Genomic DNA, 27331 nt, shown 5'->3' with positions numbered 1-27331 from the left:
AAAAAAGAAAGGGCCTAATACACTGCAGCGGTGCAGCCCAACTTGCCCAAAAGGGGCAAAATCGAGTCAAAACGGTGCTGTTTTGACTCGATTTTGGTTACAAAACGCCACACTCAAATATAAAATGGGATCGTTTTACGTGTTTTGGCTTAAGGCATCTCCCGCAGACCTTTAGGCTTAAGTTTCATCACTCTAGTCTTCACTCATTCTCTAATCCTAGCCGCACAAAGCGACAAACCCTAGCCGCAAGAACCTCAACCTCCGCCTCCATGTTAGGGCCATGCGCGGCATGCCACTAACCTCGCTGATGTGCGGCAGGGCTATGCATGTGCGCGCGGCGCGCGTGCACTGGGTGGGCTGGATGTGCCGCGCATGGCCCTGCAGCACATGGGCAGGCGCTCACTAACATCGCTGGCCCGCATGTTGGGCGCCCTGTGTGTGCCATCGTGCGGGCCAAGACATGCATGCATGCTAGGCGCCTCGTGCGTGTCACCCCACTAGCCAAGGCATGCTTGTGGGCTAGCCAATGTGTTTGTCTCCATCATGACTAGGGCATGTGTGGTATCTCTAGAGGCAACTCAATATGGGGGTCTAACACTCAGCCTATGGTCGGCTTTCACCCAAGTAAGCTCTTTTCTCTTCTCGTGAATCTTGTCACCTATCTCTCTCTTTTCTCTTGTCACCTAGCTCTCTCTCTCTCTCGCTTTGATGTTTTATTTTATCTAAAATGTTATGAGATTTCGAAGCTAACCAAGCTGCAAGGTGACGGACCGACATCCATGTCACCTCTCTCCATCTCTCTCTCAATTTTTAGTTCTTATGCATTATTTTTACCGATTGATTTCAAAGTGCAAATGGAAAATAGAAAATTGATTCTTAGAAATTGACCCACCCGGATCCGATTTTTATATTTTATTTTTAATCATGGGTTTTTAATCACTGGAAATAGAGTTGAGGTTATATTATATTCTCAATTACATAGACAGCCTTCCCTCCTTTTGTTTTCAGCTTTTTTGGGCAGAGTATGATACATAGGCACTTGGTGGATCATAAACGACACTCTCCACCTCTTACTTGGACGACTGAGTCACTCAAAAACATAGACAAAAAGGACAAAAAATTAAAAAGGCGAAACTCTCCTCATAATACATCAATCTTTCAGTTGATGCAATGGTGACAGAAATGAATCACATGTCTATGAAAAAAGTGCAAAGCAAAAAAACGAAGCTTTTCACGTTTAATTGAGTTGAAAATTAAATAAAATATTATTAAAATATTATTTTTTAATATTATTATTATTTTAATATTTAAAATAATTAAATTATTTATTATATTTTATGTTTAAATTTAAAAAAATTATAATAATTAGATAAAATAAGTTGAGATAAGTTTGAGATATAAACTGGTCCTAAAAAATTAATTGTAAACGAAAAAAAAAAACAATGTATTTGACATCGAGCCAAGCGTAGAGGCCATTACCTGCTATGGCACTTATAAGGTTTCGTTTGGAAGTTCAACTCATTTCAATTTTTTTAAATTCCAATACAAAATATAATAAATAATTAATTTTTTTAAAATTTTAAAATAATAATAATATTAAAAAATAATATTTTAACAATATTTTATCATCTCAACTCAAGTCAATTCAACTCAATTCAACATCTAAACACACCCTAAATATCTTGGCTTGAAAGCTACTGCTTCCAACGTTCTTCGACAACAACACACCCATCTCTGAGACTGTCCTCGCTCTCAACCCCCGAGCTTTTAACTTGACTGGCACCATATATTTTTTTAACTTGTAATTGAATGATTTAGGGTATGTTTGGTTATTAAATTTCTCTTAATTCATCTCAATTTATCATTATAATTTTTTTAAATTTTAATATAAAATATAATAAATAATTTAACTTTTTCAAATCTTAAAATAATAATAATATTAAAAAATAATATTCTAATAATATTTTATCATCTCAACTCAACTCACTTCAACATCCAAACATAATCTTAGTTTTATAATTTTGATTATATATTTTTTTAAATTGTAGTAATTTTAGTGAATGATTTAGTTTTGTAATTTTATTATGTTTTTTTAACTTGTAATGATTCTGAGTGAATTATTTAATTTTGTAATTTTAATTATGTAATTTTAATTTATACGAATGAGTTATTTTTGCAGATTTGATTATGTTTTGTATTTTGTTTTTTATAATTTGGTTATTTTTAATTCTGACACGTGCTGTTTTAAAATGGGTTTAGATGTTGAAGTGAGTTGAGTTGAGATGATAAAATATTGTTAGAATATTATTTTTTAATATTATTATTATTTTAAAATTTAGAAAAGTTGAATTATTTATTATATTTTATATTAAAATTTGAAAAAATTGTAATGATGAGTTGAGATGAGTTGAGAGTAGTTTAATAATCAAATGTACCCTTAGAGTGTTTCCTATATTAAGATCTAGGAAAAAGTAATGCTACAGTCATGAAATGTATAAGTACCGTGTAATCGTTTTAAAAAAAAAATAAGATCTATTATTAAAAAATTATTTTTTTTATGTAAATCTCGTATCTATTTAATTTTTTTTAAAATAATTGTGCGATATTTACATATTCATAACTGTAACTATTATTTATATCTTGAAAAATAATTACGTGTTGAGCTACTGAGAGATGGTCCCTAGATATTTTCTCAATTTTTTTATTTGATGATTAAATAAATACTTTTTAATGATGATGTGATTTTTTTTAAATATTTAAAGATATAAAAAATATATATATATGGAAAAAAAAACATTTGACCTTCTGCCGAGAATTTGTCGCCGAGGGTGTAGCCTTGTAGCACGACCTAGGATCTAATCCTTACGAATAATTAACGTTGTTGAATTGAGTTGAATTAAGTTGAGTTGATAAAATATTGTTATAATATTATTTTTTAATATTATTATTATTTAAAAATTTAAAAAAATTAAATTATTTATAATATTTTATATTAAATTATAAAAAAATTATAATAATAAATTGAGATAGGTTTAATAACCAAATGAAGTCTACTATCTACACTACGATGTAAAGGCTCAATTTTTATTTGAATAAACCTAAAGTCGAAAATAGATAAATAATACATACTTATTTATTTAAGAAAAAATATTTATAATCGTAAATTGTGTAATCATCGAGTAATTATTTTGAAAAAAAATAAATAAAATATGAGACTTACATAAAAAAAATTAATTTTTCAATAGTAAACTCTACTTTTTTTCAAAATAATTACACGACGTTTATATATTTTATGATTATGTGTAGAATTATTCTATTATTTTAGAGTAATTATACAAATAATTATGAAGTACGTAATAATTATTTTAAAAAAGAGTGAGATATACTATTAAAAAATTAATATAAATCTTATATTTTATTTATTTTTTTTAAAATAATTACGTAATAATTATACAATTCAGAATTACAAAAATCTTCTCCCTTCATTTTATACATCGTCAAATTCAAAATACACATCGAGATCTTTCTCTTACGTATCTCTGTCTTAATCCCAAAAAAAACAAAACGAACAAAGAAAAATATCTGATCTACGAAAAAAGAACTCCAAAAACAGTATTCTTCGGAACAGTCCGACTGGTCATATGGGTTTAACACTTAACAGCCTCAATTAGAATGAGACACGTACGGGATTTTATCAAATGCAAAGTAGATCATTTTTCATCTGAATACACCCATTTGAGAAGGACCCGTCACTCGTGCCTCACTGCCTCTTAAGTTCTAACGAAAGCATGGCAGTTTCTCATATCGGCAAAACCAGACCCGTCGCCGCACCTTGAGACACTAGACCCGTCGCCACCACCAAGCTCAGTCGCCGCCACCAACCTCCATCGTCCCACCAAGCTCCGTCGCCCCCCACTGAGATATTTTTCTCCGGTGCCTCCCATTGAGGTAATTCCTCCATCGCCCCCCCCCCCCCCGGACTTGCTCCATCGCCCCCTACCGAGAGGTCTTATATCCAATTTGCTCTGATTTGTGTTGCTTTCGTCTGATTTGTGTACTGATGGGATTATTTATGATGTATAAAAATGCTATGTACCAAATCAACCCAACATGTTTAACCCAACTCACACAGCTTCTTAACCGTGAAAAAAATGTGAGCTCGAATACCTCATCTTCTGTCAAGGCTTGTTTTTTCTGCTTCTACAATCCAGTCATGTAGCAGACGTTCCACGAGAACACTATCAAGAGAGATTCCATTGGGTCTTTTATTTAGTTGGTGTCCTTTTTCTTTAATCACTTTTCACAAAAATCCAGAGAGTGGGGCGGGAAAGGCGAGAGCGAGGTGAACTTCGTTGGCCGTTTGAAGTGGTGGCTGTCGGCGATGTTGTGGGTGAGGGTGGTCCTTGGTCATGGGCTTTGGCAGTGCAGTAGCATCAGCAAATACGTTGATGGCTTAGGTGTAAAATGAAGAGGAGAGAGGGCACAGGAGGAGTTTTGTGAATTTTTGGTCAGCTGTAGTCAGGTGCACAAAATGGAAAATGAAGGATCTAGGTGGCAAAATTTTATTGGAGGGCTGTCGAACAGACTGACCGGTGGGAAGGTTTCTTTTTTGTAAGTACAGAGAGAGAGAGAGAGAGAGAGCGCTAAAAATTCGTTGAGGACCGTTTAGACGTTATCCCATTCGCATCATCGCTCGTTTTTTAAAGTAGAGCTCTCTCTCGCTCTCTCAACTTAACAAATTCTTTTGTCCCCTGTTTGGTTGCCGAGAAAACTGTGTAAAATGTCAAGAAGATTTTCGGTCCCGTCTTTGTTTGTTAGTTATGTTATCATCTGTAAAGACCTCACCCCGGCTATGTCAAACCGGTGGCAAACATAGCTTACCTTTTAGTTCCTTCTCCTTTTTTTGTTTTCGCTTCTTGCTCCTAAATTGCGGACTAACCCTCAAAACTGTGCAGATGAGCTTTATTATAAACCACTCCGGTAGCTATGGTACCAACTCTTGCGGAGTTTCAAGCTGCAAGCTTGTCAGCAAAAGCAGCATTCATGGTGAGCCAATTACGTCTCTTTCTCCTTTTCCTCTGTGTTTGTGGCTTGAACAAAGGGTTTATATTGCTAATGTTTCTTCAAACGCATATCAAATCCTGGAAGGAACTATAGGTGCTGTTTTGGGACTTCGAAGAACCTTTTACAGTGCAAAGTTAGGGATTCTTAGGGGAAAGGCGTCTAGACACCCAAAAGAGGGCATAAAAGACTCTTGAGTCTTCCTAAAGCAGCAGAATACTTGAAATCAACTAAAGAGCGCTTTAAGACATTCAATATGGGCACATAAAAAGTTTTTGGTACCACAGTGGGACAAGGATCCCTTTGGTATTTTTGTGGCCTTGCTAACCATTATAATGCCAAAATTCACCGAACTTAATATCTGAAGTAGTAAAGTGGGAACAATGCCTCCCCTCCACCACCCCCCTCTTGTATACCTCCTGTTTACTTGGGCTATGTCTATTCTTGGTAATAAATCTCTTATTAATCATCAAAAAACAAAAAAAGTAATATCTGAAGTATATTTTTATATAGTTGTTTAATGTGTGTTTATACTATGTATGGATTTTGGAGTCATGATAGATTGCCAACGTTTTATGATTGCTTTTGAACACAGTGTAGGAGAGGAGACTTAATTTTCTTTTCGGCTATTTTCGGGTTAAATATATTACGAGATGTTTTTCCATACTTTATGCATTCAGTTCTAGCAATTTCTACGCCTTCTGATCGACCTGAACAACATATACGGATCCCCTCAGCCCCTTTTTTCATTACTAATGGTACAAGAATTTTACATTTCATTTTTTTTTAATTTTATGTCGTAATTTATAGTTGAATAAAGAATTCAGAAAAAAATATAAACTCAATCTAAAAAAAGAAAAAAAAAAGAATGAATTAATGAAATGTTGCTCAAGAGGAGACTTAATTTCCTTTTTGGCAGAACATAGATGCTAAGAACATTATCTGTATTTGCCAATAAAATGTTTGTTTTATTTTAATATTAATACAAATATACAATTTAACATACGAACCTCTTAATCATGTAATTCAAGGTAAAAGCAGATATATGGTGCCAATCAAGATGCTTAAGAGAGCTCCTGGGGTTGAGAGCGAGGACGGTCTCAAAGATGGTGTGTTGTTGTCGAAGAATGTTGGAAGCAGTAGCTTTCAAGCTAAGACATTTATAAGTGCCATAGCAGGTAATGGCCTGTACGCTTGGCTTGATGTCAAATACATTGCCTTTTTTTTTTCTTTTTCTTTTTACAATTAGGTTTTTACTCTTTTTGCTTTGCACTTTTTTCATAGAGATGTATTTTCATTTCTGTCACCATTGCATCAACTGAAAGATTGATGTATTATGAGGAGAATTTCGCTAATTTTTTATTTTATTTTTGTCTATGTTTTTGTGTGACTCAATCGTCCAAGTAATTCAGAATCCCCCCCCCCCCCCCCCCCACCTTCTTCCCTTATAAGTAAGAGGTGGAGAGTGTCGTTTATGACGCACCAAGTGCCTATGTAACATACTCTGCCAAAAAAGATGAAAACAAAAGGAGAAAAAACTGTCTATGTAATTGAGAATATAATATAACCTCAACAATTGAAACAGTGAGGGCGAGTTATTATATTAGCATGATGCATAGTATGATGAGGTTAAGCATAGTAGATTGCCAAATTTCTTTTACCCATAAAAGTGTCTATAATATTGGATGAAAAAATTAATTAGGTTATGTATATTGGATTTGCATAGTTTAGTTTTCTTTGCTCTTTTCCTTTCACACTTCTGATTAATTATGGCCTTCACAAATAGTTGTTTGGTCTACTTGGTAGCATCAGTGAACGTTGCTTTCTATTTCTGATGTTTTCAGCAATGAATTTGGTTGGAACCAACACGGCGGGGGCTGTAAATGCAAAGAATATATCGGTGAGAATATGCTGTCTATGTATTCAATAGTGTCCTCTAATCTTATGAGTTCCCGCCCTCTCCTCCTCTTTCTTAAACACATTTATTTATGGATGCTCCATTTATTTTTACATTGTCGGTGTTCTGGATATTCCATATAAGTTGAACCGAAAGAAGTTAAAAGGAAATTTCAATGCATTTTTCTTTGCCAACTATACTTGTGGGGAGAAAAACCGTTACAATTTTATTTGCCCAAATAAATTTCTCATTGTTGCACGGGACCGGGGTTTACTCTGCAAGGGTGGGTCCGAAGGGCCCTTCGGACCTTACCTTGGAGAGGTTCCCCGATATAGAAATAAATAAATTTCTCAATGCATATTTATATACTTTGATGTCCCTTGGAAATTTATGGTGTATAACATATATGAAACATAGGATAAGTGCAAGAGATACTCCCTAGTGTCCTCTGCTACTTTACTTTAGGGGAGGATTTGTGCTTCAAATTGCTACCCGCTGAGATTTACCTCAGATTACTTAATTAGCCTGTATGCATATGAGTCACACTTGGTATCCTGGTTGCTTTGCCTTTTCATTTCTTTCTTTTTTTGGTAGTAATCTATCTCATTTTGATATAAATACTTACGATAATTTCTCAGGGTTTTGAAATATTGCTCTGAATGTTATAGATCATGCCATCTTTCAAGTTTGCGTGCTAGTTATGCTTCTTATAAATAATCTCATTCTCAGGTACTTGAATTTTTCCTTAATCTCAGGAAGGAGTCGCTTCTGTTTATAATTTGGCTGATGGAGGTCTTGGAGATTTGTTTGGAGGTTTCCTATATTCAGCTGGACAGCAGGCTAATGAAGCTGTCCAAGACCAGTTATCGGCTCTCAGTTTTACTAGGTTCAGTCCTACATATTACAAATTTGTGTTGGTGTTTTGGGAGATTTCACTCCCCATTCTGTATCTGATCTGAATTTGCTACTCATTCCTTGTTGCAGTTTGGCAGTTATCTTTGGGGCTGGGCTTGTGACCAGCCTTTCTCCTTGTACACTAAGCGTCTTGCCACTGACTCTAGGTTACATTGGTGAGCATTTTATAGAGGAGATATAGTGGCAATTTTTTTTTTTTTGATAAGTCCATTGTCATGGTTTTGCATCTCTTCATATGCTTGTTTCCTGATTGATTGGAATCGTGCAGGAGCATTTGGTTCTGGGAAAAGTAGAGCAGAGGTAATGACTTGCAAAATGAGTCAACTTGATACATATTTGCAACTTGATTCATATATTTCCTCTTATTACTCCGTTCTAGTTTTACATTGTTGAATATTTTGTTCATTGCTGAATCTTTGAGTTTTTGGAGCTTTTTAAGCATTACGTGCTTGTCTTTTGACACTTTATGTTTCTCCATATTGTATGTTTTCTTGCTCGTTTTAGTTATATGTATTAGTCGCCTACTTATGTGGTTGCAGCCCTGCCCCCCTTCTCTCATTACTAGACATTTTTTTCCTTGTCAGATCATTGGGGATTCAATTGCATTTGCATTGGGACTGGCAACTACACTAGCGGTCCTAGGCATAGCTGCCTCATTTGCTGGAAAGGCATATGGACAGATAGGGCAGGGATTACCTGTGGCTGCTTCTGGGTTAGCTGTTCTTATGGGTCTAAATCTCCTTGAGGTATGGGTTCATGTAACGTCTTTTTGCCTTCTTCTTCATAAGATCTACTGGCTTAACTAGGTTGTTTGTTTAACTGCTTTAGTCTTTAAAAGACGTATTTAATAGTCAGTTTAGATTGTTATGTATTTTCGAGTGTGAATGGTGACCAGGTTTTGGAAATAAGCCTGAACAAAGGCTTCAATATTTTTGCAAAGCACTTAACAGAATTTGATAGTTTAACCACTTTGAAGACTTCGTCTGCTTTTTCTCTTTCCTAGTACTACATTGATAATCCGATGGCCTTTTTCCAGATAATTGAATTACAACTCCCTTCATTTTTTGACAATTTTGATCCCCGTGCTGCAGCTGCTAACTTCCCTTCAAGTAATTGGCTCTTTACTTTTATCCTAGTTTTTTGAGTACTCATTAAACTGATTGTCTAAATGCTCTTACAAGTTTTCAAATTGAATAAACGTGACATCTTAGGTGTGCAAGCATATCTAGCCGGGCTTACATTTGCTTTAGCTGCCTCACCTTGCAGCACACCGGTATTAGCCACTCTGCTGGGATATGTAGCTGCATCCAAGGTACTTTCAAATGCTTATTGTTCTATAATTTATTTTGGTTGGTATTTTCCAGACACAGAAGAAGCTAGTGGTTAGTCCCTAAGCGTTCGTTTTGTTTATATACTATATCACCATGCATTTAGAACTGGATTAGGACTCACTAGCTCCCAGATATTGCAAAATTAGGACTTAATCCAAGTGCTTCACTATTGCTTGGGGAAACCAAATTATACTAATGAGTGGATTATTATAGGTCTTTTTGTTCTTTGGGTGAACATCTTTATTTGGTGGAGGTTATTAAGTTCCGTTTTTTTACGCTCTCCCTCTCTCTGGATAGAGTTTATATCACAGAAATTATGGAATATAAACATTACTATTTTAGACTGATTCTTACCGACGTTTCTAATCATTTCACAGAGTTAAAAAAAGAGCTTTTGGGAAACATCTCTTGAATATAATGTCATACGAACATACAAATATGTCAGAGAAAAAAAGAAAGAAAAGAAAAGAACAAAGACCTTACTCAATCGGGGACTATATGCACATTGATGCTTTGGACTATTAATCATCCGTCTTTAGGTGTGCTCAACATGGATTGCATTTTTTACACTTGTAGTCAAGATTAACTAATGGATAACAGGACTCCTTTGCAGTTTTTACACTTTTAGTCAAGATTTTTTTTTATAAGTCACTTTTAGTCAAGATTAACTAACAGAATAACAGGACTCCTTCACTATATATAACAGGATCCAGTTATAGGGGGCAGCCTACTGTTGACGTACACAACTGGCTATGTTGCTCCTCTACTTCTTGCTGCTTCTTTCGCTGGAGCATTGCAGGTATGTATGGTTCTTTTATAGTACAGGTTGTATTATTTCTGTTAGTGCAAGGGTGGGAGAACAAACAAAAGCTTCCATCATCTTTCTGGGATAGATATCATGCCCAACTGCACATGCCACGGTCTGGCCCCAAATCATGGTGACTTGCATTTGTGTCACGGTTTGCAAATTTATGAAGTGTACACTCTGGAAATTCTGGCAACTGGCTCAAACCGTAGTTATTAAGACTGTTCATCTGGGCCAGGTTTTTTCCTGCCCGGTTCGGAACCCGGTTATTGGGTTCCTGCCCTGACAAATCCGGGCTGGTAACCGCATGGAAACCCAGGTACACCCTGTCCGAGTAGCGGGTTTAAAATTTGGAACCCGGGTTATTTAAAAAAAAAAAAAAAAAAAACCAGTGTCAAAACGGCGTCATTTTTATGCTAATAGTTAAAACCCAAAACGTGAAACCCTTGCCTTCACTCCTTCAGCCTTCGTCCTTCAGGATCTCTCTCTCTCTCTCTCTCTTAAGCGCCGAAACCCTAGCCTCCTGCCACTTTGCTTTGTTGTTGTCGTGTGGGTGTTTGCTTTTTTGGGTTTAAGCCCAAGATGGCGAGTGGCAAGGCTATCGATCTCGAGCAGATCAAGAACGAGACCATTGATCTGGTATTCCTTCTTTCACCTTCCCTTCATTTTCTCATGAAACTTGGACGGGATGTTTTTTTTTAATATATAATTTTCGTTTCTACTTGTTCTGAAAGGTGGGTTTTTTTTTGTCCTAGAAATTAGATCTATGGGTCCTAGGTGGGGTTTAGCCAAAGTTCTTTCACTGGACTCCACTTATGAAGTTTCTCACCATCTTTTTTTCTTCGTTTTACTTTTCCCAGTTGATTTTTCTCTTTCTTCCAAGTCTGGCTAATGCCCAGATCAGAACAGAAAGGGTTTATTTTCGACTTCATTTTCATTAGAATGATTTTCTTTCGTTTCATTTTCATTAAATTCCATTTCTTTCTTATTTGCTTTAAAATGCAGTTCTTCTCTTAGCCTCTGTTTTACTTTGGATAAAACTGAGTTGTCAGATACATAGGAGAACAAAGTATTGAAATTGATGTTAAGTTGCAGACGACATGCACAAAAAGCTTCAAGTCCAGTACTTGTTTTCTACATTCCTACATATTATAAGAAGTCTTTGTGTTTCATTAATTTCCTTTTGATGTTTCCTTGAACTTTTCCTCCCTTTTTGGCTTTTCCCTCCAACCAAACAGATTCCTCCACAACAAAAAAAAAAAAAAAAAAAAGAACCCGGATTTTTGGGTTTCAAAAATCAAAATTCATCTTGGTTCCAGCCCAAGTCTGTAACCGGGGTAATGAATCCTGCCCGGGTTTAAAACCCAAATTCCAGTCCGGGTATACTTGGGCCGGAACCGGATGAACAGTCTTTTAATGGTTATAACAAATTGCTGCTCTCTACTTCATTTTTTGGATTATTAAAGTCGACAAATCATATTGCATTCTGCTCAAAAATTTTCTCATCGAATATTAATGCTTAGATATTGGCAGAGCCTGCTTTCGTTTCGCAAGTTCTCAGCATGGATCAACCCAATCAGGTAGTTAATTTCTAATATGTGTATGCATTCTCCTAGAATACTCGTCATTCAACATTGAGAAATGCTTTCGTCACGAAGAAATCTCACGAAAGTTATTTTTATTGTAAAATAAATCTAACGTATCTTATGAAGTCATGTTTGTAGGATCTCTTTGTAACTGTAGCACGTTTCTTCACCTTTGTCATTAGTCAGTTGATCACGAGAGTGGTTAGACTTGATCTGTGACTCGTATTGATCACTATCAGCATGCTTCTATCAGCACATTACGATTATGCATGACCATCAAATGCGTATTCCATTGGCTGTCTTCTCATACGTTGCTCAGATTTCTTGCCGTTTCCATGTTTCTAATACAGCTTTGTATTGGTTGTTTTTGCAGTGGTGCCCTTCTGTTAGGAGGGGGTGTTTATACTTTCTTGGATAGGCTTTTTCCAGTAACGATGGCAATGTAGAGAGTTGCTTGTTGATGTATGGGAAAAAAATAAAGGAAATTAAGTAAAGTAGAAGTAATGTGAGGACATCGGCACGTTAATAAATAATAATAAATCTTACAGTGACATTATTATTGGTTTTTGTCAAGAAATAATAATATAGGGTAGGAATACTAAAAAACGTGATGATGATTTATAAAATGGAGAGAGGATATAAGAAGCCATAATTCTAACAAGCAAAAGTTGGTCTTTGAATACAATGACACTCCCCACCCCTCCAAGTCTTCAGCTTGAAAAGAGTTAACTTGCAATGGGAAAAATGTTTTATCTTAGAACGGACAAAATAAAAAAAGTTGTGCTATACAGAAATTTTACATTCTGTATATCATATAACAAAATATAAAATAATAAAATTATATGCTTACAAAATATAAAATAATAAAATTATATATTTTTAAGCGGTGTGCAAGTGTAATCTAGAGATATTTTATTTGTCAATCACCCACAAGTGGCTGGCTGTTCCTTTCTTATAACTTTCACAACTCAAAAATATTGTCGTCTTGTAATCATTCTTAGTATTGACGACGAGATGCTTAGATACATCACAAGTCATTTATCAAGGCTAAACCACCGTTAGCCAATTCCAACAAATGCAACCGACCAACTTCAAAATAAACCCTCATTGGTTTCTTGCCATTCCAAAGCCCTTCAACCCAAAGAAAATTTGGGACGATACGAATTTCTAAAAATTTCCACCTTTACAGACCCCTTACTCCAAATTATCATCACATACTACACCCCAAAGGAGAGAGAAATTCTAGTGGGCGCCACGGCGGATCATCTCATGGTACTGATTCAAGGATTCCTGTCTCTGTAACCTCATTTCCTCGTTAAACTTCTTGATGAACGCCTCCACTCGCCGGTTCAACTCGTCCTGACCCAGTGACGGTTCCTTCCTCAGTCGCCCCGAGACCGGCGACGGACTCAGCGACGAGTTGGCGCTGTGGTCGCTGAACGTCTCGGATTTCTTCATCCTGGGAGGGGTGTTCTCGTCCATCGGCTGGTTGTGCCGCATGTGCGATTCCCACGTGTCGGACTTCTTCAGGTGCCTTGTTAACGGCATTGAACGGCCGTCGGTTATCGTCTTCCATGTGTTCTCCAGCGTCTCCTGCCGCTTTGGCTTCGACACTCTCAAGGCCTTCCCGGCTGCATTATGAACCAAACGTAAAAACCAAATTCAATTGAATTTAACCACCCTTCTGCCACTACCCTTAAGAAAAGTTGGGGGCAATTTCGACAATGCATTGACACCCTGAAACTAGCTGAAAAGATGAGGGTAATCTCGACATTTGGCGACGTCGAGTTCGACTTTTCGAATTCTGTATTCGCAGATTTAGGTCCGGTTTGTATTTATAAATTATCTCAACTTATTTCAATTCATTTCAATTTATTTCACTATTATTTATTATTATTTATTAATTTTAACTCACAAATTGTATTATTATTTACAACTCATTTTATTACTATTTAAAACTCATCTCAATTCATCTCAACTTATCTTCGAATCCAAACGATACCTTAAATTGAAACAATTCAACAGCTAGTGTAATTATTTCCCAGTAAAAGTTTTATTGAATCGCCGCAGTTACCCCAGTGAATACAACGGTCATATTCACATTTGAGAACATGCGCCGAAGCAGAAGAGACTCTTTGAAAACGCGTGAGAGAGAGAGAGAGAGTACCTTCAGGGCTGGCTTTCAAAGGTCTTCGATGAGCGAATCTCACAGAAACCGGTGGTTTCTCATTCTCATTATTCGAAAGAAAGACCTCCAAAGAATCTTTCCTCTGCAGACCCCCAGTCCATGCTGACCTCGTTAACACGGCCTCCTCGCTACCGTTCATCAACATCACGTCGCTCACGGCCTTCTTCTCCACTCCTTCGCACGCTCCCTCCAAATCCACCACCTGCACCTTAGCCATGTCGTAATCCGATCCCCCGAAAATGACGCCGTCTCCGTAGACAACAGAGTCCTCCTGCACGTCCCTGGAGACCTTCTCCTGCGGCGGTTGAACCGCCGGCATCTCGGGCTCCGGATAGTCCGTTTTCTGTTGCATCTTGGAGGAGGCAACGATGCTGATAATGATGAAGTTAATTACGATGTAGAGGTACGGAGGCCTCAACCACGACAGCAAGAAGCTCCAAATGGAAGGGATTTCATTGGCAATGAAATCAGATACCACTGGAAGCGAGAGCTTCAACATCACAGCCAGGGATAACACACCGGTCGAGATCAAAACAAGCTTCAGAGAGAGGATCCGGTTATTGCTCGAATTCGCTGGGACGTATGCCATTTTGCACCAGTGAGAGAGTTCCTTTTTTTTTTCCTTGGAAATCAGAGTGCGAGAGCTTGACAGTGCGAAGGACATGAGGGGATTTATAAAGGAGCGGCTAGAGAGGACGTGGTGAAATTTGGGCCATCCGATCAGGGATAAAAGACATTTAATAGAAGGTGTGGACGGATTCAATTACTTGGGGTGAAGGCATTTTATAATGAGATCGTGGACCAGTAGGGTGAGGGAGGTGCAGGTGGGGCCCGAGAGGGTTTCCACGTGGATGAATAGTCGACCTGGAGCAAAGTGCAGCGGGATGTTGTCAGAACTCTAAAGCTATTTTGAATTATTTAATTTTAAAACAAACCTTATTAGTTATTTCTCAAACGGCTATATTATTTGACCGTCAACTCCGGAGCTGTGTCAGGATCCTCGATTCCCATGGCCAATGGCTTGGGGGGGAGGGGTTGCCTTCTTTCAGGCTCCCCACGTGCCCTTCACCGTAGAGGCTGCAAACCTAGCCGATGTCACTCGCGACAAAATTCTAAACAAGAAAATAAAAAACCGACCAAAACGTGAACCAATTAAGAATTTTATTTTGTGAAAGAATTGTGCTTTTTTCATTCATATACTTCTGAAAAAAGATATGTTTATGAGAAGTACAACATTTTAGTAGAAGATTGGATTTTGAGGAAATAATTTTAATCCGATTTGGAATGAAGCTTTCTTTAATAAAAAAAAAAATCTCATACAAGTTGCAAATTAACCATGTATTTGTGAAAGGATGACCCCAAAAAGTGAGTTTTCGATACACTGATCTAACTATGTTTAACGAAAACAAATTAGTAAAAAGAAAGGTTCCCTTTTTATAGCCGTCATTGTCTTAATCCTAAGAACACCGACCACCCTAAAACCACCGAGTCTGCGTTTACTTTCGACTTTCGAGAGCTATTAGGCAGAAAACACCAACCACACGAGTACGTTTGCAATTTGTGTATGATAGATACATGGATTGTGGCTGATTTTTGCTTGTAGGCCACGGATCTACAGGCATATAAAATATTCTAACCATAGGAAAAATACATAAAAATAATCTTATGAATTAACGTAATTTAATATGGTTACTCAAATTATAAGATTATTTTAATTATAAAATAAATCTAATAGATTGGATGAAACAATATCAATTATAAGATTACTATTATATAATTATTTTATAAATGTAGTACTCCTCCTATATATATAATATATGCACATGTGGCGGCTTCTAATCACGAGTTGTCTTAACATGAGCAAGAAGCTATCTCAACGAAAGGTTTACTCTCAGGTTTTGGATAAGAACGTACACTGCTACTCTCCCCTTTTAACTCGTTTTTTTTTTTTTTCAATACCGTCAAAGTGAATCCTGCTTCACCCAAGTCATACATATGGAAGGTTGAGAGATTGTGCAACGTTGAAAGTCATAGGCTGTTATATTTGTTTGCCGAATTAATTGAGTTGAAGATGAATTGAGAGTGAGAGATGAAAACGAGAGGCCATTAACAAATATCAAATAGAAGACGGAATAGACCAAAAATTCCATTTCATAGATTGTTTCCGATTTTGTTTGCTTTCATTATAATTTCGGCACAATTATTGTGGGCCTTGAAAATTGAGAAAGCCGACTAATGGTTACCATACGAAATGACCCTTTCAACTATGTTACTGAGACCTTTTCCACCAACCATTATCTTGGAACTTTCAAAATTAGGAAAATTTGTATCTATATGTACTTTCATCGATTTGAACAATCAAATCTTAATATAGAGTCTAAATTATCCTTATTTATTAGCTTATAATAATAGAAGTTAGACAGTTTAATTCCTAAAAACTTAGGAAAACTATGATAAATTCATACTGTAAAATAAATTTTCCAAGTTTTTAGAAAATTAATAGAAAGCACTAGAGGTGCTATGTTTCAGCAGTCCCCTTCTTTATCAAAAAAACAAAAAAAGTAGTCCCCTTCTAAATGTGCAGCGATGACATCCTCGACGCAAGGAGATTGCATCACACCATTTGCAAATATTATATGAAGATCAAAATAAATTTAAATGAGTTGCTCACGGAAAGATCAGCCATTATCTTATAATCATAGAAAAAATTTATTCATCATCTTCACACACCACACACTATATATATTTTTCTCTTACTAAATGTGTGGTATATGAATGATGAGTAGAATAATTCAATAAGTTTAAGAAGAATAAAATAAATTTAAATTCTTAAAAAAAAAAAAAAAATATAATGTGTGAGAATAATATGTAGTAAAGCTCATAATCGCAACTATATTTTAAATTCTTAAAAAAAATGTCATTTTTATTCCTCCAAGAGCCAATAATCAGAAGTATTAGATTTACAAAAAAATATATATATATATTATAAAAAATCTATAACTAAATATGATTTAATGTGATGCTTTATATTTAAATTATAAATATATTCAGAAATTGTCTGAAAAATAGAGGGTTTATTGGGTCCACTTTACTCACCAAATTTGACTTTAGAACCCGACCACTCCCCTAGGCAAGTATATGTTGAAGGTAAAGTCGTGGTGGTTTTTCATTGGTTTTATTTATTTTACAATGACAGCAATGTTATTTAGGCAAGCGTTAGGTACAATTAATCATAAGACAGTCCAAACATAGTTTTAGCGTACGATCAGATAGAACCGCCTAATGGAGGGATTGGTGACACATAAGCAGTTACATCTTCCTACCAGTTGCTAGTCAAAGCCTGCCACAAGTTGCAAACTCTGGGTCATTCACTTGCACCTCGATTTGTTTTTTGTTCTCTTCCAAAGTCCAGCTCCAATATTTTGTGCCTAACTTCAATCCAGAGTAAACCAACGAACAAGCCGAAGCTCAGATTCAATTGGCAGGGAACCTGGACACGTGGACTATGGTGGCCGCCTACCGGAAGGAAAATTCTTCTTTAGGCTTGAAGATACATTAGTTATTATGAATATGGTTAAAACGCGTTAGGCCAAATAAATGCAGAATGCAATCAATATTTAAGAAAAGAAAAATTCTATACAGAATGCAATCAATATTAAGAAAAAGAAAATTCTATACATCATACTAGCATTTTACTTCATCTCAGATGTGACACATTTATCACCATTAAATAATCATTTATTGCATCATTCTTTATTATCTAATAGTAATGAATGCGCCACATACTACTTAATATAATCAAAATAAAATGAGAGTATAGTATATAGCATTACTCGAAAGAAAAATATTACACTTCATTTACAGCTTGGATACGTGTTAGGTATGGGGTTTAATGGGTTGGTTGCCCTACATTTAACAAATACCCATGAATTAACTTCTCACGAGTCAAAGATACAAAGCAACAGAAACCAATGATGAACTCATGACTTGGGACAAAGGCCACTCACCCAGATGCACAAAATCCAGCAGAAATCGACACTATGACAAAGATCAAATATAAAAATTGCTATAAATTTATGAATTTCGAATAATCATTTTCCTTGGGCTGCCAATCATTCCAGGACTTGTTAAAAAGTTACTCCGGAAGTCCATCAGTAGATGTAGATTAAAGGGAAAAAAATGGATAATTCATAATCAATCTAAACTCATTTTATTACTTCAGATACACCTACTGATACAAATGAAGCAATCACTCAGATATGAAGGAAAAAAACTGAACTCCCTCTACAAATGGCTTACAACCTTCAGAGTACAGGTAAGAAAAAGTCCAAGGGCTATTTTTCCTGTAATTCATCTATTTTTGTATGGTATGGCAAAGCAAGCATTGTCATCCGAAAGACAACTCACGGTTTTGAAAACATCCCTTGCGTTAAGGAGGAGAAATCATACTCCTTCCCTGATTGAGTTGGAGGCACAGATGATACTGCTGATGTGGATTGAGGCTTACTCACTGGAGCGGCGGAAACACCATTAACTGGGGTGGCTTGCCCCATATGATACAAGCTGCAAGCAATAAAGGGCAGCAGTTATCAATACGAAATCATATAGTCTGGCAAAATAATGGGGGACCTTATTGTGCGTGCGAGAGATTTGTAATCAAAACAATGGCAACAGAGTAACCTACAGGCAAAGTGCACATTCACTTTCACCTCCTGACAGATGACTAGTGCAAACCACAAAATGAACAAAACAAACGGAGAAACAGATATCAAATATTGAAAGAGTAAAGAAACCCCATAGGCGAAAAGATAGAACCTAAAATAGTAATAAATTAATGAATAAAGTGTAACAACTAAAACTTAAAGTAACAACACTCTCTTTAGAAGTTCAAACTAGCTTTTATAACAAACACCTTTTGAAAGAAAAAGCAATTCTCAACATATTTTCCGGCATGAAATTCAACTGTACTTCAATTGAAATCATTACTATAATTTATATGCAGTCTTTGCAAGAAAAAATAAATATGTTCGGTATTCCTAGGTAGCATGTGTGGCAATAAAAAGATACCCTAGGAGTTTTGAGTTCAATTATGGGCTTGCTCATAGGCTAGCCTCAAAAGGAGGTAAAAGAACACTAAAACTATATACTTACTGAAACTTGTCAACAAAAAGGGTACCAAGTAGAGCAAACCTCTCAACTTGAGAACTTCCTGCTAGCCATTTGCAGGGTTAAGAATCAATCGTGCAAGTAACCATGACATCTAAAATGCCTAAGACATGGCAGCTAAACAAACACAAACTGGGCATCTACCATTCAACACAATTACACACACAAAATTATAGCTCAATATTCAGTCGACAGCTATAACGTAAAATGGATTATAATTCTATCAAGCAGGTCTTGTTTTCTATTTTCAAGTTCCCAAAACCCTTTTAGATATGAAAATTTGACCTAAAGAAAAATTCATGACTTGCCTAGGTGTTGGATATGGAACAGAGCTCCCCACTTGATATGCTGGCCACATGTTCCTCGTCTAAACTCAGGCAGAAAGATGACCAAATGAGAAACTTCATAGATAAAAGTTAAAATAAAATTAAGAAAAAGTACGCATTTAAGTAAGCCATAATACGGACTATCCCTGCATGAATGTTTTCAGTTCATGTGGCATTACCATTCCAGGCATCTGGTGACCAGTATTTCCCCAACTTTGAGTGGGCAAATTGATACTGCCATTGGATGCAGGTTGTTGTATAGCCGCAAGAACTTTTGAGTCCCCACCGGCAGACTTAACTGCAGCAGCCATGAGAAGGGACTGTTGCTGAGCTAGCATCATAAGTTGTTGTTGATGTGCAGAAAATGGAGACACCATGCTTGACTGCAATTCAAACCAGGAAAACATAAATTGTTTATTTTCAAGCAATACGTGTTAATAGCGAAAATATAGTTCTCCAACCAAATCATATACAAAAGTTGGTTTTTCAAACTTTATCAGGGTCAGTCGATTTTATATTGGAACTGAATGAGAAAACTTTTATACTGGAACTCCAAAAGGCAAATAGAAAAGTCTTTTATAATCAGGCTAGCAAAGTTTTGTTATAAACAATTCTTAACAATCTTATAAATGATGGTGAAGCATATACCTTCTCAAAAAGGCTCATAATATCATTTTTTAAATCTTTCTGGGGTTTCTTTGAAACTGGAGCAGGCATTACTGAAGGTGAATCTTTAAAAAGATCCTCAATTCCAGAAGTTGACTGGGGACTAATTTCAAGAGGTTTTGTCGGACCAGTTTTCTCAGCTGTTGAAGCTTCTCCAGCAGCTGTAACAATAATACAACATTACAACTATAACTCTTAACCTCAAAGCAATTGCACAAAACATGTCATCATAAAGAATACAAAATTAGATGTACGGCTTTGATGATCCAATAAGTGAAAAGAGATGGTCACTAGACACATACACTGGAAACCTGCCCAAGCATTATCATCAGGCAAAGCTGCCCCTGAGCCATTTTCACTTGGAGCATCCAAGGATAACATGTTGAAAAGGTCAGTTGCATAGTCAACTTTTGGTGGAGAGACAGCAGAAGCGGCATCCAAAGGCTGTTTTGTTGCTTCATCTTGGGGCACTGCTGGTGGCGGTTCTATTTTCTCAGCATGCTGGGGCTTTGGCATCGGAGTAACCCGCTCAGATGTATATATTTCATGCATAAAGAATCTAATTTCATGTATAAAGAATCTAATATACATTTTGAAAATACACAGAATGCTCAAAAAGAAAAAGGAAAAGAATTATCATTTGGAAAAGATTGAGGCAAATCTGGAACGATGTAGGTCAACCAGTCCTAACCATTATAAGTTTATAACCTAGGAGATTACACAATGCATCAATTGAGACCGCCTAGACTTGACCATGATCACTGCACTTCATTGCTAACACTGCATTGGTATTTGATTCCTTAATTTTCTTTTCCATGTCATGAATATTATGGCGCTGCAACCCATACCCAGTCCTCAGACCAAAGATGGAACCCACTAGAGCTCAAAACACCATAGGCTCATAATATATATAGAAATCACAATTTCCAGGGATGAACTTGAACACTTTCAGGCACACCTTCATATCTATGCTTTATAGAGATAACCACAGTGATTAACACATTCCCCCATCTTATCCTAACCCATTGCTATGCTACAGAAATAAATAGATGGCTTGGTTCTGAGAGCTCCCAACAAAGGCCATTTACTTCTGTGGACAGTATTTTTACTTTTATTATTATTTAACAACATGGAACCTCACCAAGGTAATGCCCTTCAAATCCACTCGAGGAGCAAACCCCGAATACACAACCCTACTTCCCAAAACCATTGTCTTCGGTCATCAAGAGGAACTCCTAACAGAATCCAGGATATCTCAGTTTGCAGTTCATCCCAAACCCGTCCTTTGACTACTGAGGTGTTTCTTTGGGCCTAGTAGCTTTTTATTTTCAAGTAAGTCTCTGTAGCAATACCAAGAGAATGCCGCATAGTTTTTTGACCTGTTTCCTGGGGCCTAGTAGCTTTAAAAAAAGGGGCATCCTCTTGGTGTACAGTGCATCCCAAACCCACCCTTTGACCACTGAGTTGTTTCCGGGCAATGATTAAGGACATTCTCCTGGCTTTGCAAATAGATTGACAGTTCCAGCTGAAATACCTTAGAAGTCAACATGTTCTATTCTCCACCTTTTCATAACAGCTTTATACTTTGCAATCAAGGACACAATATATGAATGGTTATCAACTAGGTAAAACAAATAAAAATACCTTCTCAGGTCCTTTAGGTGGAACAGGAACGGTAATCCTTGTAGCAGGACTAGAACTATGTGGCCGTGCATTCTTCCTTTCCTCAAATGTATTTTCGGAACTAGAAATATGGTCCTTCCCACTTCTTTCCCCAGGTCCCTGCCAATGCATGGAAGCCTTGTCTTCCTGCCCTCTAGTCGGTGATTTTGGCTTTCCATCCCTAGAAATCCATCTCTTCTCTTCATACCTAGAAGAATAAAAATTATAATTATGATTAGGATGGACAAATAAATCTTATGAATGTAACCAGATGCACATAATAAAGTATATCAATGAACTAAAATGATATAAAGAAAGATACTAGTTCCTAGATTTAACTCTTACACATACTTTGCACGAATAAAGTTCTCAATTCCAACTCTATCATAATTTGGGGGTAGATCTGCTTCCCAGTAACTATTTGCCTTCTCATTTCCCATTGCTATATAAACCAAAAAAACCAAAAAAATTCTTACGCGGTTTATAAATGTTAAGTTCAACATTACATGAGTCAGGATAAATTATTTATAAAAAAAGCATCGGTCAGGAGAAATTCAAGGCCTTGAGGTAATAGATAAGCTTACATTGAATAAAGGCAACCTGCTCCGGAAGCCAAGTGTCTAGGGTAGCAGACCGTACCTGCAACCAAAGTCATCTTCAAAAGTCAAAATCAGCCACTTAATATCTTCTGTAAATTTGAATGCGGATACATATTAAATGACATGCAAGATGAAAAGAATAACCTTTGATATGTGTACCCCAAGGCTTCTATGGATCCCAGAACATTGCATGCATATAAAGATGCCTAAATTCACGCTAGCCCATCTTGGACCTCTGCATAGCAATAAAGTCGTTATAAGGAGCTTGTAAAAGTGAAATATTATGTATGAAATAACCAAGGAAAATTCCCTATTGCTGGATAAAATCTATCAAATGAACTTGAAACTCTATCACTGAACAATATCTACATAATAATGAAACTACTATAATATCCAGATCATCTCTTTTGAACTTGTCAGAGAACATACTTAGACTTGCAGTCAGCACATTCCCTATTCTCTGGCAATTTAAGAAGTCCTTCCAGTATCTGCATTATTTAAAGTAGGAGATAAGATTTGTATATATTTTAGGTGGGAGATAATGAAGCAAAAATTAGCATATATACAAAATCATAAACAATGAGAAAGACCAACGACACAAAGTGTTGGCATATTAAGTCCAGTGTAACCCATTGCATTAAGTCAAAGACCAAGCTAAAAATGGTAATGGTTCATATTCCAAAACTCAAGACAGTGATCTCAGTTTTAGTTTCAATATTAACATATACGCATATCATATAAGAAGAGAGGGTTTGAAGCAACACCATTCGATAGACCAAGCTAAAAAAGGCACACAAAAGAGCATCAAAGCAAATTGAATAATACCTCTTGAATATTCATAATTCCAAAACTCAAGACAATGATCTCATTTTAGTTTCAATATTAACATATACGCATCTCATATAAGAAGAGATGGTTTGAAGCAACCGCATTTGATATATAATCCCATTGTCATGCGAAATGCATTCTTTTCTCCTCTACTCTGTATGGGAGCCAACCAAAAGAACCATATTTGATGTGGTGACAGGTCATATTTACTGTATGATAGACAAGTTTGAAACACAAAACCTATGTCTACCCTCTATAAAGGGTCTCCTTCCCACAAATTTTAAAATACATAGTGGATAACTCTATAGTTGCAAATATGTTTTTAAGTGCACAACAATCAAAGGAAATACCCGACCTGAAAAAACACTCAACTTTATGGTGCATAGCGTTCTACTGAAAAGGTTTGCATATATGGGAAAAATGAGTCATAAATACATCTCATCACAGCGAGTAAGATAGGAGCAGATGTATATGTCGGAGGAGATTAAAAACTAATTAAACCAGATTATATGTGTCCAACATTACTTGTCCAAAAAAGCAAAGGTCGAACATCAACAACATAAATAACCCTAATCAAATTCCACGCGAACTCCAATAAACAAAATCACAAAAAGGAGAGAGAGAGTGAGAGAGAGAGATCATCGCAGTGCATAATCAATTATAGGAACACTTAGCACTGATCAACGGATCAACGGACCAATTTCACCAAAGACATTTTTGGTCCAGATCACACAGATCGAAATGTTCCCGAATCTTATAACGCCTAATCAAACCCAAAAAAAACTACAAAGTTCCCAACTTATCCTTTCTCTCTCTTCGATTTCTCATAAACCAATCAAATCGCATAATGAAGATGACTAATTGGAGGCAATTTTTTATTGAAAAAAGGCGTGGCAACTCTTAACATTTCATAAATTAAAGGATTCTAGATTGATAAAACAATTAAAGGAAGAAGAATCAGGACCTTTCTGTGCTTGACGTTGAGCTCTTTGGAAACATTGGCCTTCTCGTTCATGGTGTCCTTACAAACAAAGAAACGAATTAACGAGATAACAAATCAGCAGCGTGAGAGAGAGGACGAAGTCACGAAGACGAAGACCGAAGGTCAAATTGGTCTTTCCGCGCACTTTCACCCCCCTCTCTCTCTCTCTCTCTCTCTCTCTCTCTCTCTCTCTTAACTCGCCCTCTCTAATAATTATGCGATACGAAAAATGGAGAGAAAGGGAGAAGGAGATCCACGGCAGAAGGCAGAGGCTGCTCTTTGACAGGCTTTTATGATAACCCCCTTTTCTTTCTTTTTTTTTCTTTTCTTTTTTCTCTAGTCTCTCCTCCTCTCTCTGCGTGTTTTATCTGGCTTCACCGCAGATGTGGAGCTGGAGTCTGTCCTGTGCTATCTGGCACGTGTGGATGGGTGGGATTGTCCAATCCCAAGAGAACAAGTGTTATTTAATTATCTTTGTTACTTAATAGGTTATATTTTATTAATCCAAAAAATGTACAGTTATGTTTTTGACATAATAATTTTTCAAACGCGTCTATATGTTAGCACTTTCATCCAATTAATGGAGTTTTTTGGCGTTAATATACATCCTCTCTCATTTTTGTAATCTATGGTGCTACTGTTTAGGCTCGGTTTTAATCTCAACTTATCTTATCTCACTTCATAATTACAATTTTTATAAATTCACACACAAAATATAATGAATAATTCAATTTTTTTAAATTATAAAATAATAATAATATTAAAAAATAATATTCTAATAATATTTTATTTAATTTTTAATTATCATCTCAACTCATCTCATATCATCTCAATTCACTATCTATTACGATTGATCATATAATTACTATGATTTTCACTAGAAGATAATAGTGACTAGTCGGAGCCGCCGTAATAGGAACTTTTTAAGGTTTCTATGATATTCTTGGTGTAGTCAATATTAATCATTTTTCACTCCACCGACGTATAGTTTGTTGAGAATGAGGATGTTCATCTTCATCCATGCCTGCCTTTAAATGTAAGTGTTATTTGGACAGCGAGTTAAAATGATATGAGTTAAAATAAAAATTAAAAGTTAAATAAAATATTGTTATGATATTATTTTTTTAATATTATTATTATTTTGAGATTCGAAAAAATTTGAATTGTTTATTATATTTTATATAGAAATTTAAAAAAAATTAATGATGAGATAATATAAGATTAAACACTTATTGTATCCAAACGGGACTTAATCATTTGATCTCACACTTAGTAATATGATATGAGTTTTGCTGCGGAATGATCCGGCTATTAAGATGAGAAAAGCAACCCTCTATTCACATGGTGACACGTAGACAAAAACACAATAAACCCTTTAGATCTCACTACACAGAATCACAAAAAGACTTCACCTGATAGGAGAACTGCGTTCACACTAAGCTTAGCCCTATTTCTCTGCCAAACACCTCATCACTGCTTCATCACCAATTTTTAACCCTGATTTCGCTACTCAATTGTAACACCACAAAGCTGGCATGAATTTCAAAAACAAATAGGCATTCACACTGTAAAATCCAAGTTCGATTTATGCCCGAATCGAGGAAGGAAAAAAATGGGAATGCAAGTAACTAGGATAATGCAATTAGGAGGTAGTGAAAGATCGAGAAAAATAATAAAACCTTGAGAGAGCAAGAACACGAGCGGAGAAAAGGAGGGATAAAATCGAACAACTTTTATCAATAGCAATACAAACCAATCAAGTCAAGTGCTTTGTTCTGAATTATTTTGGATTTTTTAGGGGAAATTTTTTCTTTCCATTTTATTGACCTAGACGTTGCATCATGTTTTCATGGAAAGAAATAATGAGAAAATGACAAATAAAAATATGATGAATATCATGCTTTCACGGAGCAGGGGTGCAAAGGGGAACGGCCTACGAACTGCGAGTTGGAAGGGGCTTTCACTTGTGAAGGGGTTTTCGAAGGAGACAGGGAATGAGCTGCGAGCTGTGAAGGGATGGGTTTTCGAAGGGGTTCCATCGCGATTTGAAGGGGCTGCAAAAGGGAGGGGCTGTGTCTCTTGCAAAGGGGAAGGAGAGGATGAGTTGCGATTTAAGTTATTTTTTGTTTTCTCTTGAGGGCTTTTGTGTTCTTGAGAATTTTTACTTGGTTTCTCCAAAAGTTGTAAAAGATGGAACCGGGTTCCTTCGTTCCAGAGAATCTGCCATGAGCAAGGTGAGTCAAGTAAGCGGGTTCCTCTCTTTCTCTCTCTTGCACTCCCTCTCGGCCTCAGCCCATCCTATGGATTGTCTGGGTCACCGCCACCGTCTAGGTCGAGCTCCGCCACCGTTTGGATTGAGCGTCGTGCAGGATGGCTGTGTTGAGATCTTGAGCCCGTTGGGGTTCCTCGGGAAGAAGTAGAAGGGGCAGCATATGAAATATGAGTGAGGAAGAAGGTGTAATGGATTCAATAATCGGCTCCATGTAGATGTAAAATAAATACAATAAATCATCTACGTGTCGCGCTGTGAATGAAGAGATATTATTCCTTACTTAACAGTCGGACCGTTCCTCAACTTTTCTCATATGATAAAACTTGACATCAATATTCAATAATATGTTTAACGTGTTAATAAATAAGCTCATAAATAATTTTTTATTAATTAAATCACGTTATTTTATACCCTCTTTCTATACATGATGATTTTAAATTTTATTATGTAGGTCGAGGTAGTTTGGAAAATCTCCAAATATTTTTACTGTTAATGCTGAAAACATTTTTGTTTGGTGATTCATAAAAACATGAAGAATAGCTGGTAAGACTCTATAGATACATAGTCAAAAACTCATGCCAGAAAGGATGTAGAAATTCTAAATATGCATCAACCACCAGAGCTAATTATCACACAAGAAACTGCATCCCAATCCTAAACACGACCACTGACTCCTTATCTCCGGGTTTGGGAGCATAAAAAAAATGTAAGAACTATTTGCAGGAAACACAGCAACCTTTTGAGTTAGATAAATGATATTTGCGCGTTCGTACAATTATTTTAAAAAAAATAAATAAATACGAGTTTCATATAAAAAAATAATAAATTTTTAATAATAGATCATATTCCTTTTTAAAACGATTGCATTATACTTGTGTGTTCCTTGACTGCATATAATATTAATATTTGAGTTATGGTGAGGGAACTAAAAAATAGGTCATGTCTTTGTTAATTTAAAGTAATTTTATATACAATCGTGAAGTGTGCAATCGTCATGTAATTATTTTAAAAAAGAGTAAAATTTACTATTAAAAAAATAATTTTTTT

At 36.1% G+C, this 27331-nt stretch overlaps 3 protein-coding genes across 8 annotated transcripts; 1 reads left to right on the top strand and 2 right to left on the bottom strand.

The window, feature by feature from the left end:
• The first annotated feature begins 3929 nt into the window (after nt 1-3929).
• On the top strand, nt 3930-12148 carry LOC121235761 (cytochrome c-type biogenesis ccda-like chloroplastic protein). Of its 5 annotated transcripts, none has more exons than XM_041132154.1 (13): nt 3930-3948; nt 4956-5046; nt 6093-6239; nt 6906-6961; nt 7714-7844; nt 7943-8028; nt 8142-8173; nt 8458-8619; nt 8910-8982; nt 9085-9185; nt 9911-10003; nt 11543-11589; nt 11969-12148. In XM_041132154.1, the coding sequence occupies exons 2-13, from the start codon at nt 4956-4958 to the stop codon at nt 12039-12041; spliced, it is 1092 nt and encodes a 363-aa protein (XP_040988088.1). In that variant the 5' UTR covers nt 3930-3948; the 3' UTR covers nt 12042-12148. The 5 variants fall into 5 exon arrangements, with proteins under 5 accessions (XP_040988088.1, XP_040988085.1, XP_040988086.1 ...); XM_041132151.1 differs by lacking the exon at nt 3930-3948 and adding an exon at nt 4637-4705; XM_041132153.1 differs by lacking the exon at nt 3930-3948 and adding an exon at nt 4748-4863.
• Nucleotides 12149-12520: 372 nt separating this feature from the next.
• LOC121234520 lies at nt 12521-14516 on the bottom strand. The gene is made up of 2 exons (XM_041130476.1): nt 13763-14516; nt 12521-13226 (listed from the first exon to the last, which is right to left on the bottom strand). Exons 1-2 carry the CDS (start codon nt 14445-14447, stop codon nt 12838-12840), a joined length of 1074 nt encoding a protein of 357 aa, XP_040986410.1. The 5' UTR covers nt 14448-14516; the 3' UTR covers nt 12521-12837.
• Nucleotides 14517-17974: 3458 nt separating this feature from the next.
• LOC121234519 (ADP-ribosylation factor GTPase-activating protein AGD5) lies at nt 17975-24333 on the bottom strand. Of its 2 annotated transcripts, XM_041130474.1 has the most exons (11): nt 23995-24333; nt 22632-22690; nt 22347-22437; nt 22188-22242; nt 21955-22045; nt 21586-21811; nt 20244-20466; nt 19924-20102; nt 19455-19658; nt 19258-19316; nt 17975-18346 (listed from the first exon to the last, which is right to left on the bottom strand). In XM_041130474.1, the coding sequence occupies exons 1-11, from the start codon at nt 24043-24045 to the stop codon at nt 18187-18189; spliced, it is 1398 nt and encodes a 465-aa protein (XP_040986408.1). In that variant the 5' UTR covers nt 24046-24333; the 3' UTR covers nt 17975-18186. The 2 variants fall into 2 exon arrangements, with proteins under 2 accessions (XP_040986408.1, XP_040986409.1); XM_041130475.1 differs by lacking the exons at nt 22632-22690; nt 23995-24333 and having other exon boundaries at nt 22188-22258.
• Nucleotides 24334-27331: the final 2998 nt, after the last annotated feature.

Source organism: Juglans microcarpa x Juglans regia, chromosome 6D (assembly GCF_004785595.1).
Source record: "Juglans microcarpa x Juglans regia isolate MS1-56 chromosome 6D, Jm3101_v1.0, whole genome shotgun sequence".
NCBI lineage: Eukaryota > Viridiplantae > Streptophyta > Magnoliopsida > Fagales > Juglandaceae > Juglans > Juglans microcarpa x Juglans regia.
The sequence above is the reverse complement of the archived record's forward strand: the minus strand, read 5'-3'. Positions and strand labels throughout refer to the sequence as shown.